This window comes from Heterocephalus glaber, unplaced genomic scaffold (assembly GCF_053883595.1).
Source record: "Heterocephalus glaber isolate CG9 unplaced genomic scaffold, H.glaber_assembly_v1.0 deba00000331, whole genome shotgun sequence".
In the NCBI taxonomy this organism is placed as follows: domain Eukaryota; kingdom Metazoa; phylum Chordata; class Mammalia; order Rodentia; family Bathyergidae; genus Heterocephalus; species Heterocephalus glaber.
In genome coordinates, this window is record NW_028258142.1 from 55751780 (window position 1) to 55765228 (window position 13449).

General features: G+C 45.5%; 1 protein-coding gene across 14 annotated transcripts in view; it reads left to right on the forward strand.

Moving 5' to 3' along the window:
• Osbpl1a (oxysterol binding protein like 1A) overlaps positions 1 to 13449 on the forward strand; it is a 198608-nt gene that overhangs the window by 182432 nt on the left and 2727 nt on the right. For all 14 annotated transcript variants that reach the window (XM_087189608.1, XM_021265138.2, XM_087189620.1 and 11 more), the window contains 8 exons: positions 1480 to 1577; positions 2753 to 2935; positions 5410 to 5517; positions 6214 to 6303; positions 6523 to 6649; positions 9553 to 9669; positions 10338 to 10461; positions 11395 to 11485. In XM_087189608.1, coding sequence (XP_087045734.1) covers positions 1480 to 1577; positions 2753 to 2935; positions 5410 to 5517; positions 6214 to 6303; positions 6523 to 6649; positions 9553 to 9669; positions 10338 to 10461; positions 11395 to 11485 — 938 coding nt within the window. The remainder of the gene's footprint in view (positions 1 to 1479; positions 1578 to 2752; positions 2936 to 5409; positions 5518 to 6213; positions 6304 to 6522; positions 6650 to 9552; positions 9670 to 10337; positions 10462 to 11394; positions 11486 to 13449) is intronic.

The following is a 13449-nucleotide window of genomic DNA, read 5'->3' on the forward strand; positions in this document are numbered from 1 at the left end:
CTAGAGCAAAGTCCAGTGCGAGTGAGAAATGTTCCTAGTGCTTATCAGCATGTCTAGAGGTCCCCCTGCCCACCCGCACCCCTTCTCTGCAGAATGCTCCCAGTGGACGGCCAGTGGGAATTTCAGAAGGAGAAGGTGGTCACACCACACCTGCATATTGGGAGCTGTTTCTCATCTTCATTTTAGAAAGTAGCATTGTTAGCAGAGGGAAAAGTCCATTTCTGTGAAACTTTCTTAAGAAATTCCCCATCCCTTTTTTATTAGTATATGTTTGCAGTATATAAAAAATACATTCATCCGGAGAATTGGTCATATACACATGGCATCTTGATCTTCTCTCCCTTTCCTTTCCCTCCCGCCCTTCCCATCTTTCCTTCATCCCCAGATCTCAGCAAGTTCCTAGGGAGGAACGAGTATACGCGTACACACGTTTGTGCTTCCGTGTCCCTGTGCCTGTGCTTGTGTACACATACCCCTGTGTATTCAAACAAGACAGCAGGGAATGAGCTTTTAAAATTTCTGCGATGGCCATGGGTGGATGAGACAAAGGCAGAGAGTAGTTGTTCTCCTTCACACAAAGCAAGAGCATCCTACCCTGAATCTTTCTGTCCTTTCATTTATATAAATCAGCTTTTCCTAACCTCATTGGCTTTGACACCAATTAAATCGTTGAGGGCCCTCCCGCCCCATAAATGTGATGTACAGTTGGCTGTCCATATCCCTGGGTTCTTCAGGTTCAACCAAGCTTGAATGCACAGTATTTAAGGAAAAAATGGCATCTGTACTGAGCATGTACAGACTTTGTAATTATTCCATAAACAATGCAGGATAACTTTTTATGTTATACTAGGTATTATAATCTAGAGATGATTTAATGTGTATGGGAGGATTGTGTAGGTTACATGCAAATACTGCAGCATTTTATGAGCGTGAGCACCCTCAAATTTTGGCATCTAAGGGTCGCCTTAGAACTCATCTCCCTCAAATACTGCAGGACTGTGGTCCTTTAAAAATGTTTAAGTATATCAGAAGTAACTTGCTGGCTGAGCATGGTTGTGGTGCACACCTGTAATCCCAGCACTAGGGAGGCCGAGGCAGGAGGACTGCTGTGAGTTCGAGGCCAGCCTGAGCTACATAGTGAATTCAAGGCCAGCCTGAACTGCATAAGCCAGATCTTGTCTCAAAGTAAAAAATAAATGAATGAATGAATGTAACTTGGTTTGAGAACTTTTAGAAAGTCTTGAAAGAATTTGTAGCAGTCTTTGAGCATTATGAACACCATGTTTGAGTATAACACGTAGGAAGAGACTCGGACTTTTCCTTATAAATATCCACGTCTCCATGTTGTTTCTAGAGCCATTGAAAAAAATTAAACTCCTCAGAATAGTTTTGTCAATTACTGTCTTCAGCACAGTTTCAGTCCTGAGAGGGTGAGGATGCACCAGGCCCTGTGTAACTCGTGCCATCTCTGCCCCACAGTGTGTAGCTGCGTTTGCAGTGTCTGCGGTGGCCTCGCAGTGGGAGCGGACTGGGAAGCCCTTCAACCCGCTGCTGGGGGAAACCTACGAATTAGTGCGGTGAGCTCTTGTCCCATGCCCTAGGGATGCTTGCATTTGCGTGATTTACATAGCTTCTCACCGAAGAAGGAAAACTGATTTTTTTTTTTGGTACCGGGGATCGAACTCGGTTCTTGCGCTTGCGAGGCAGGCGGTGGAACCACTGAGCTAAATCCCTGGCCTGGAAAACATATTTTGAGCACCACCAGATAGTTCTGTATGACTGGAACAAATGGACAGTTTTGATACTTGTTTCTGTGAAACTTACGATTTTATGGTATGCAGAACTGAATGTGGAAATAAGGACTGAAACGTATGATGGATGTTGGGAAATGGGAAGAAAGTGTTCAAGTGGGAAGGGGAGAACAAGGGAGGAGGGAGAAAGGAGGGAAGGGACAAGAAAAGTGAAAATAGAAGGGAAAAATGGGAACAAAGATTTTGTACATAGGGGAAGAGGCTTCAGGGGAGAATGAGATAAAATTTATTAAAAATAAATAAACTCCTTCCCGTCTTAAAAAAAAGAAACATGACTTTAAAGGCTGTGTCCGAAATACTGGAACAGACATAAAGTGCATCATTATCAAAAGTATTGTGAGTGTGCCTCATCATGGGATTAATTATCCTCCTTTTTATGTAGACCCTAAGGCCCAAGGTTTTTACTGTAGAGCTGTATTAAGTACATTAGCTCGAATACCTGCCAAGAGTGTGCTGTATGCCTTGAAGGCAGTGGAGGCATCCTCAGGTTGGTTCTGTTTGCCTGACGAGCCTGTTCCTTATTTATACATGATTAGGTGAATTCATTTGACTGTAGTTTCTCTATATCACCTTCTTGTTTGTACAAATTTCGATCACATTCTCTGGATGCTGTAAAGAGAACACACTATATTTCTCTAACGTAACGTGAGGGCACAAGTTTTATTCACACGGCTAATACTACCATTTCGTGTCAGTCACCCTGACCCATGCAGGTGCTCTGTAACGTGTCCAAGTAGCTACCATTGTAACAACACTCGATTTGGTTGTCTGGGTTACATTTGTATGGTTTCTCATATATTAAGTTGTTCTTTCACCAAGATGATAAATAATTATGTACTTCATTGAACCTGTTTAATATTTTCATTGCTTTCTGACTGAAATGACAATAATGTGCACGTTCAGTGATAGAATTAATTGTGCTATTCTTTTTTCCATCTTAGAGATGACCTTGGATTCAGACTCATCTCTGAGCAGGTCAGCCATCACCCCCCAATCAGCGCGTTTCATGCCGAAGGATTAAACAACGATTTCATCTTCCATGGCTCCATCTATCCCAAACTGAAGTTCTGGGGGAAGAGTGTAGAAGCAGAACCGAAAGGAACCATCACCTTGGAGCTCCTTGAGTAAGCAATAAGCCACTCGGCTTGTCATGCTCACCCACCTGGAAGTGTATACGCATCTACACAGACCTGACCGTATTGCTCAGGAATTGGAGACCCTGAAAGCGACAGCATTTACCACGGGCTCAGTGTTTACCTCTTTGTTAAAGAACCTGAGAAGCCTGATCATAACCATTGTTAATCTGAGTATTGTAATAAGTTTATCTCAGGCTGGGGCTCTAGCTCAGGGTGGAGCACTTGCCTAGCAAGCACAAAGCTCTGGGTTCGATCTCCAGCACTGCAAAAAAAAAAAAAAAGTTGGGCTGGGGAAGGAAGCTCAGCGGTGCCACATTTGCCTGGCAAGTGTAAGATCCTGAGTTCGATCCCTGGTACCGGAAGAAGAAAAAAGTATCTTCATATTTGACCCTTGTGTCTGGATCTACTAAGATAGAGTTGATCACTAGCTCTGTGGAAGTTCCTATGAACATCATGGCACCAATATTTTATTTAAAATGAATTCACCTTGAGAAGCATTGTGTTGCATTCATGAGGTGTAGGTGCATTAGGAGTTTTCCTCTTTAGCCAGATTAGCTTTACGTTCAAAAGCAGTTCCTGCTAAGACAGTAAGCACACCGTCGTCCTCTTCCTCTTGCTGATCCCAGTAGAAACCCCAGACAGAGACAAAAGCCACAATCCAAGGATTGGACAGTGAATAAAGGCGGACAGACTAGGGAGAGAAATCAAGTCTGAAGACTGAGTCGACAGTGAGATTCCTGCTTTGCTCTTTTCCTCCCATTTCTCTGGCTTAGAGTTAGAAGAAGTCACGCAGAAGCGGAATGGACAGAAACCCGCCCTTTCTGATCAGAGGATGTGGGAAGGTGTAGAGAGCGAGCAGGGGAAATCCTGTTTATCTCAGCTCTGCCCCACAGCAGCCACTACATACAACCTGTAGCTCCTGTTCCGCAGAGGCAGCGGCAGCCACACAAATTCCTAAAACTCAGAAAAGGTCTTTCTCCTTGGCTACAGGAACTGGTACTGAGAATCCTATGCATTCATTCTCTGGTGCTCATCTACTTTGAAAATCACTGAATTTGGTACTTGATGAAATTTGATGTAAAAATTTTGTGCCAGGCAAAACATCTTGCTTGATATTTGTCATTCTGGGTCCTCATTGTACCTCCTGGAAGTAGTTAGTGAGGAGTACCAGGATTCCACTGTACTGCTTTCACCTCTTTGCCCCAAAGCCAGACCTGGTGATGGGAAGTACGGACAGCACAGAGGCTCAAACCCCAGCTTCCCAGTCAGAGGGCAGAGGAGAGGGCCCTTGTCACAAAGGTTGGAGGCGAGATCATGGAGGGGTGGGAGCTCCCTCACACCTACGCCTACCCCTACGCCAGCACACAGAGTAAAACCATGTTCACACAGAAACGTGTGCAGATGTTGAGGGTAGCATTATTCATCATCACCAGAAACTAAAAACCCAAATGCTCTTCTTTGGGTGACCGGTTAAACTATGATACTCTCACGTAGTGGAATACTGCTCAGCTATACAAGAGAACGAATTATTGTTACATAGAAGAACACAAATTTCAAACGCATCATACAAATTAAGCTAACATCAAAAGGTTAATACCACATCATCCCATTTACTTCACACCCTAGAAAGGGCAAAACATTGATACGTTGCAAAACAGATCAGCTGTTTAAGGCTTAGGATGAATTAAGAATCCAGAGATGAGGAGTGAGGAGGGTTTGACTGCCTGGCGCAGCGCTAGCAAATCTTTGGCAGGTGATGGAGTTGTTCTGGATTCTCATTGTGTTGGAGACTACACAGGTCTGTACATGCATGGAACTCATAGAACAGGACACCCACAGAAGTGGGGTGTCTAAAATTAGGCTTCTAATTTAATTTCTCTTTTCATATGTTACTTTAGAATGCTTAAAATGATTATATATAGGTTGAATATCCCTTACCTGAAATGCTCGAGATCAGAAGCACTTCAGATTTTGGAGTTTCTTAGATTTGAGAATATATAGTTACATAGACTTTATCAGTTGAACATCTCTAATCTAAAGTCCAAAATCTGAAATGCCTCAAAATTGGAATCTCTTTGAGCATCATGTTAGTCCTGCAGAGTTTTGGGTTTCAGATTTTCAGACTAGGGATGCTCAAGTTTATTTGGAGTTTAGTGGAAATGTGGAATTATTTTTCAAGCTTTTGTTTCCTTTTAAAATAAGAATAAGATGGGTATACTGGCATGTGCCTGTAGCCCCAACCTCTTGGGGGACCGAGGCAGGAGGATCACCTGAGCCTAGGAGATTTGATACCAAGCTGGACAACGTAGCAACACTCCATTAAAAAAAAAGCATAAGCAGTTGGTGCCTGTTTTAGAGCTCAGTTCCCTTAAAGGAGCCTAGTTAGTGTGAAGCATTTTTCAAAGCACTTGTCAAACAAAATAACTCCTGGGTTTTGTGTGTGTGTGTCCTTTTTTTTGTAGACATAATGAAGCATATACGTGGACAAATCCTACCTGCTGTGTGCACAATATTATCGTGGGTAAACTCTGGATTGAGCAGTATGGCAATGTGGAAATCACAAACCACAAGTAAGGCACTTTTGGGTGCTTATTGTATCGGTTTTCATTAAACAATTGTAGTGGACTTTATTTTTTAAAAAAACCTTTAGTAGAGTCCAATGAAAATTTAAGAATCAGGCAATAGGTCAGATATGGTGATGCAGGCCTGCAATCCCAGCTACTCAGCAGGCCGAGGCAGGAGGATTGCAAATTTGAAGCTAGCCGGGGCAACTCAGCAACGCACTATCTCAGAACTAAACAAAATATTGGGCAGTCTTAACTGCTGAGTACTTAAGAAACCCATTCATTTAAAGAATAGAATTCACTGAAGCTTCTGACTAAGGAAGATGGAGTGAATGCTGAGCTTTCCCAAGCTCTGTGAATCTTAGTTCCACTCTGAGCTCATTTTCCAGATATTGTTTACTTTGTGTTAACTGATGTGGAGGGCATAGGGTGACATTTTACCTATTCAATAGGTAAGGGAGCATAAAAGCTGTTAGGTTCGAATCCTACCTTGGGAATTTAGGCAAGTTGCTTATTCATTGTGAACCTCATGTACTTTTCTTTATGGTGGTATTGACTGACAAGAATGTACCCATTTGGGCCTTGAGGGTACAAATAATCAGTAAACAGCAGCTGCCCCAGAAAGGTTATCATAGTTACTATGTGTTCTCTACTGCTTCTATGGCATTGAATGGTAATCTGAACTTGCTACTTCCTTCACAGGACTGGGGACAAATGTGTGTTGAATTTTAAGCCATGTGGCCTTTTTGGTAAGGAATTACACAAAGTTGAAGGCTACATCCAAGATAAAAGGTAAAGTTTCTGTTTCAAATGTTGACTAGAGTAGATGTTGTTCCAAAGAAGTCAGTATTAAGACCTGCTGCCATAAACTAGGAAAGTAGTATTCTAACAGAAAAATCTTCTACAAGGAAATGTGTTTCTTAAGAACTTGATTCTCAAAAATCTTGATACTAGTATTTGATCACAGCAGATTGTTGTAACTGCTAACTAAACATCAGTTTCTCTTGACAGCAAGAAGAAGCTCTGTGCGCTGTATGGGAAGTGGACCGAGTGTCTGTACAGTGTTGACCCTGCCACTTTTGAGGCTTACAAGAAAAATGATAAGAGAAACACTGAAGAGAAAAAGAACAGCAAACAGGTGAACGAACATCCTGTACAGTGGTATCGAGGGATGAATGGATTGTTACATTTGCACTAACCTTTAGGAGCTGGCCTGAAACCGAGGCACTGACATTTATGCTTTAGTGTTGCTAATGCATGTAATGTTTCTCCTTGCATTTTTTAAATGAGCAGATATCTGCCTTAGTCGCAAATGTTTGACGTGATCCTGCGCAGGAAATAGCTGTGTGGTACCTTTACAATAGGTAGCAGGTCTCTGTGGGACTTTGATGTAACACACACAGCTGTGGGAAGTTGGCGTTCAGCTTAGTGACTTGAGTAGGTACGGAGTCCTCTGAGATGAAGCCTTACTTCCTGCTGCTCTTTCTTGTTGGTTTGTTTCCCTAGTCCTGAACCACTGCTCTTGGGGCCAGGCACCGGGCTGCTCTCCGCTCAGTAGGTGCTCTTTCTGTGGGGCAGTCAGTGTCCACGGAACTCCCCATTGCCTCTGGCAGGCTCTCCCTCTCGGTAGAACCCTGTCCCTTCCCTCCAGGCAGAACGGCTGAGAGCTAATGGGGGAGTGCAGCTGCCTGGGCAAGAGACACTTGTTTGAGGGCCCAGTCCTCTCCAGGAACTAGGGACAGAATCCTGCCCCTCTGTTTCCGAGTAGTCCTGGCTTGGGTTGGATTCTCATGTCTCAGCCTCAGGCATGGGATCATAATAGGACCCACTTGTTTGTTAACAGACGTAAAGGGCTCAGAAGAGTCTCCACCTAGAGCAAGACTCGTCAGGGTCCTTTCTGCTGCAGGACATCCTTGGACTGGCAGCTTGTTAAAAATGCAGGCCCCAGGGCTGGGGGTTTAGCTCAGTGGTTCCACCGCCTGCCTCGTAAGCATAAGCGAGAGGAAGAGTTCGATCCCCGGTACCAAAAAAAATGCAGGCCCCTGGGCCTCACTGCAGACCCCAGATTGCGGGCTCTGGGGTTCTTCCCTGTTGCTTATCCATGCAGAATTTTACAAGTCTTCATTCTCCTCAAAAGTGGAAGTTACATTTGTGACTTTCTTTGTAAATAGAGATAACTGTGTTCCCGAGGCAAAGCGTTCTGTTCTGCTAAGTGGCCAGAGTTGCTCTCCCATGGCATCGCCCTTTTTCTTTCTTTCTGTTGCCTTCAGCCATGTGTGCACACTTCTGCTTTTCCCCGACTCAGTGAGGTGTGCAGCTGGTTCCCTGCAGTTGTCAGGAAACCTTTGGGGCTAGAGAAGAAAGGTCCCAGGACCCTGGGAAGTGTCCCAGCACCTTCTGTGGCGGCAGCTCCTGCCAAGAGAAGTTAGGCTGCCAAGAACGGCCTCACCAGCACACTGGTCGTCCAGCCTTTCTCACAGACTGGGGACACCAGAGGACGTTGGCAGAATCCCAGGAAATATCCTTCACGTCCCCCAAGGGTCTGGTCAGTCTTTGGAGAAAAGTGGCCTTTCCCTCACTCATTCCTCCTTGTCTGGCCCCCTCCTTCCTGTGTGCATCTCAGGCTCCTGAACTTCCCCACAGGCATGGGAAGCTGAGGAGCAGTGTCGTCACCTCCTTGCAGGTGGTGAAACCTGAAACAGACTGAAGTTTCAGCCAGTTGATTGTTTGATTCATTCCCTGTGATGTTGGGAACGATGTTAGCCCCTCAAAGCGATGAGCCCTTTGTGTATACAGCAGTGGTGCTAGCAGCTTCCCGTAGGCCAGCGACCTAGAGTCAGAGTAGACTGAGCACCCAGCAGAGGCCTGGCCTGTGGAGAAGGCAGGACAAGGGAACCTCAGTGTTCTAACAGCTGTCTAGATTCTCTCTTTCCCAGATGCATCCGTGATCCATCCTGGTTCCATCACTGATGGTTTTAGCTCAGGGTTCCCCAGGTGCAACCTTCTGTAGTTCCCAGAATGTCTCACTAGTGTGTAGGCCCCATGGAAGTCAGGCTGTTCCCATTCATCTCTGGCATCCTGGCATACTTAGAACTTACTTAGTAGATACTCAGTGAATTATTTTGTCTTTAAAAAGCAGAAGCTTTTAAAACAAACTATAGTGAAGAAAAAGATGATGATGATGATCCCTTAAATGCAGGTGACACTAGCTGATAAAACACACAAAGCCCCAGAGGCTCACAATACTTGTGCAGGTCTTCTGTACCCACAGGGAGGTCAGGGTGTAAGGTATGACAATGTCATCTTGTCCGCGTGCCTGCGGCCTGCAGATGTGTCTCTTGCTTTAGCAGTGGACAGAGTAAGAGACTCCCTCTCTTCAGTCTCCTCTCTCTCCAGTTGCAACTGTCGGGACCTTGTTCAGGAACACCGACACCATGTTTTGTGGTTAGCTTCCGATTGCTCACTGGCCATGACCGCCACATGCGTCAGGTGGAGGCTGTCACGCCTGGTCAGTTCGCATCTGCAGGCCTCCCGCACTGCCTTTGGTTTCTGTTGTGACTGTGGTGCTATGGCTCTGGAGGGCACGGGCTGCTGCTTCCGCACGCTGGCCAGAAGTGCAGGGGCCCCAGCGTCTCTTGAGGCTGCAGAACCAGTAGATCAGCTGTGCCCTCTTCCAGAATGAGCAGCAGACTCTGTGGCCTGAACCAGGTCCTCTGGGACTGTCACATTCTGAGCTCTGCCAGCACAGACCCAGACTCTGTGACTTCCTGGAGAGCAGTAGCCTCTGAGGGGGTCTTCTGTGTCTCTGGGTAGCAGGGTTTCTGCCTGAGCCTCTCCTTGCTGTGGTTAGGCAGCCCTCTCCCAAGCCTCGGACCAAAGGAAAATAATGCTTTGCAGCAGAAAAAAGGGGCTTAGTGTCTCTGCCCTCATACAGTTAATTTTCTCCAGGGTGCATAAACTGAGGTCATTTTGCAGTGCATATGTGTACATGTATGTTTTAAAAGCTTTTCCTGAAGTGCTGTCCACCTGTCCCTCTCATAGATGAGCAGCTCGGAGGAGTCAGATGAGATGCCCATGCCGGACTCGGAGAGCGTGTTTGTCATCCCGGGCAGTGCCCTCCTGTGGCGAATAGCCCCACGGCCTCCAAATTCTGCCCAGGTGAGGCTGGCCTGCTCCGCATGGCCACCCTGTTCACATCCAGCTGTGATGGTACCCTTTGCCAGGCAGCACTGAGCGGTAGACAGGTTGTCAACAGTTGTCATCAGTTGTCCCCTGCTGGCCTCCTGGACTACTCCCCCTCTTCCTAGAGGCCCCACACATTTGTGGCACCATCCATTCTGGTGTCAAGCTGGAGGATGTGCTGGGTGCTTCTGTAGTAGTCACTTTGGATAAGATCAACCCTGGTTAACGTGTTCCCAACAGGCCCATACATGCACGGCTGTAGAGCCACTTGGGACTGCCCGTGCCACCGATGGGACAGTCATGTGTGTACCACTGGTGGTCAAGCCGGTAGGGATGTGTTAAGCCAGCAGATGCCATCTCATTAAACCCTCCACACCCAGTAAGGATTTAATGGAGACAAAGGAATGTTGATTTTGCTTGTAGTTCTACGTAGTAACGGAGGGTGTTTATTCTGTAAGGCTTGCATATGACTGCTTGGATGTGAATACCGACAGTGGTGTGGATTTGGATGGAACCATTTAGACATGTGACCTGAGAAGGCTGACCAGCCGGATCGAGGGTCGCTGTCACATCAGACAGCCTCTTCGGGGACTGTTTGGGTCATGCCTTGGTTCATGTTAGTTTGCCTGCCTCGCTTCTTTCAGATGTATAATTTCACTAGCTTTGCAATGGTCCTGAATGAAGTGGACAGGGAAATGGAGAGTGTGATCCCTAAGACTGACTGCAGGTTGCGGCCTGACATCCGAGCCATGGAGAATGGAGAAATAGGTAAGCAGTCACTGCCCATGTGCTTCGTAGTTCTTTGGGGCCGACGGCCCTCTCATTCCCAGTGACTGTCAGTGTCATTGGGTACTAGCTTTTTTCAGTCGATCTCACACTTTTAAATTTAAAGTGAGTAACTTTTGTCTTAAGTTTGGGAATCAGGGTAGACTTTAGTAACTCAGATTCGTTGCTTCAGTGTTACTCCCCTGGTAACTTAATGTACTGCCTGTGGCCAGAGGCATATCTTACATGTTGGTGGGCAATGTGGCATCTTTATGAACTTTATATTCTAACTACTGTGTATTTCACAATTCACATTTCACCTCTGAGCTTCAAAGAAAAGTCTGGCCTCCGCTTGGATAATTACAACATTTTTAATCTTAAAGTGTACAGTTTCTTCAGTGGTTCTTCAGAAAGGAAGCCATTCTCCCCCAGGACATGTATGGTAGTATCTAGAGACTGTGGTTGTCACCACTCAGGAAGGGGGCATCTGGAGGCCAGGTCTGCTGCCCAGTGTCCTGTCACTCGCAGGGCGGATCATCCCGTGCAGTGTCAGAGGTAGCAGTGAGACAGAGCAGCAGCACTTCGGAGGATTATGTGAATTTCTTGGGAATGGAATCTGAGGGAGTTCTGTGAGGTCTAAGAGTTTAGAAAATTTTACATTTACTCCACTTTTCCACCCAAGTTTTCATTGAAGCAGCTCAACTTAATGTTTTTGGCCTTAAGAATGAGCTGGTTCTTTGTGGTGAAGGCAGAGGTTGCTAAAGCCATAAGCTGTCAAAAGAGATGATGGCATCTCGAAGGCCAGCTGCACCCCTGCCAGTGTGCTGAAGTCTGACTTGGTGTCTGACTGTGGGCTCTGTCTTCTAGCACAAGGGCAGATGCTGATCCGAGTGGATGGTGGCTCTCTTACCGTGTTTATTGATGTTTTTACTCTAGATCAAGCTAGTGAAGAAAAAAAGCGGCTTGAGGAGAAACAAAGAGCAGCCCGGAAAAACAGGTCCAAGTCAGAAGAGGATTGGAAGACGAGGTGCGTGCTGTTTTCAGGGAGTAGCTTGGCCCTCAGGCAGGCGGTTGTGTGTGGATGAGGACAAGGCAGGAATGTCAGACACTGGGAACCGCAGCACCCCAGAGCAAAGCTATTCCCAGTGACTGGAAAGTAGTAAAGCCAGAAGAATTGTGTGTGAGACAAAGAAAGTGACCATTGGAAAATGAAGGTTAAAATATTCTCACATAATATTCCTCATGTAGTAAACTCTGTCCCTTTCTTATTGAAGAGGGAACGTAAAATCCAGAATTACGGATTTGGGCATGAAAATACATTCAGAACCATTTGCTCATCATATATGTGAGAAAATTATAGGAAATTTGCTTATAGCATATGTTGTTGATATTTAGACAGTGGCTTCACATTTCTAAATATGAGAGATTTGCTATGTGATGGAAGTAGGATTAATATAAAGTAACATCTTGGATTCCATTTAGGCGTCAAGAGTGGCCAATAAGATTTCTGACTTGAAAGTTTTGGTTTTTTTAATGAAGAATTACTTAGTCACTTTTACTGAGTAATAGAATCATTTGTAAATAGGAATAGCATAGAAAAATTTCTACATTTTTTATCACATAATAGACGCCATTGTCCCATAATTCAGTTACAAAATAAATTTCAACCCAATATGGGCATAATTTTGCAAGCATTCCAGTAGATAATATTTAGTACTCCTTTGACTCTAAAAGAATAGCTACTAGACTAGAAATGATCTTGCATCTCTAATCCAGTGACTTTTTGTTAGCATGAGAATCTTTTTTGCAGATGAACTCTTGAAGAGCCTGCAGCTGCCATAGCCGTTGTAGACAGGGCTGCTGGGTCTGCCAGCGGGTGGGGGCAGGCTGTTCCCGCTTCTTCCACCTGCACATACCCCAGGTGCAAGAGCCCACAGTACAGTGTAGAAACTGCTGCTCTAGAGGAAGGCAGCAATGTATATCTAATTTCCTTTTGGGAGCCTCACTCAGGGCTGGTAACTGGTAAGCAGCAGATCAGTCCTTCAGTCGCAGCCACATTACTTTACTGTGATCCCTTCTAATGTGGGGCCAGGGATTTAGCTCACTGGTTCTGCCGCCTGCCTTGCAAGTGCAGGGACCCAAGTTCGATCCCCGGTACCAAAAAAAAGAGATCTGATGCATTTTATTATTTTCAGTCTCTACTGCAGAAAAACCACACTTTTGTGGGGTTTAATTATTTCTAATTATTACCTCCTTTATATTTGCAGCCACATTTTCAGTTATTTATAAGCAAAAGTCCACTAGGAAATTTACTGTTGGATAAAAGCAGAGACCTCTGTAGAAGGTCTGATGATAAAAAGCGGAGCTGTGTGTGTGAGCTCCCAGCTCCATGTGTCTGGACAGAGCACTCTTTAAAATGATCCATCTGAGCTTTTGTCAGAGGGGATGGGGTGCTGAGCTCCTCTCCTGTAGTACTGTAAGGTTGTCCATTCACTGACTTTGTTCTCAGACAGACGGTGCAGTTTGGAATATTTTGCTCCTGAGAGTGGGTAAAGGTGGGCAGTTCGGTCAAGGGTCATTTTCTTCTGGGTAGCGCTAACTCACCCTCATAATGAAACTCAGAAATTTCCTGAAAGTGGCCCAGGCTCTCTATACTAAGAGCTGCCATACCCGATCCCACTCCCTTCACTCCCTTGAAGAGTTCCAGTGCAGTTCCTGGGCTGTAAGTGGGCCCTGCTTGGGTGTGTGGCTGCCTGTGACCCTGAGCTGTGTCCTTGGGGCCCGAGGAGGAAGAGGCCGGAGATGGGGCCTGGCAGAGAGGGCGTGGGAAGGCAGCCAGACAGGGTGATGCTTCTCACAGTGCAAGCATGTGCAGTAATATCTCCACAAAATGATATTTTACTCAGTAGATCCTGGGACTCTGTAGACTGAAACAATGAATATAAGGTGGTAATCTTCCTCCTCCTATTACCACACTTTCTAAAACATTTA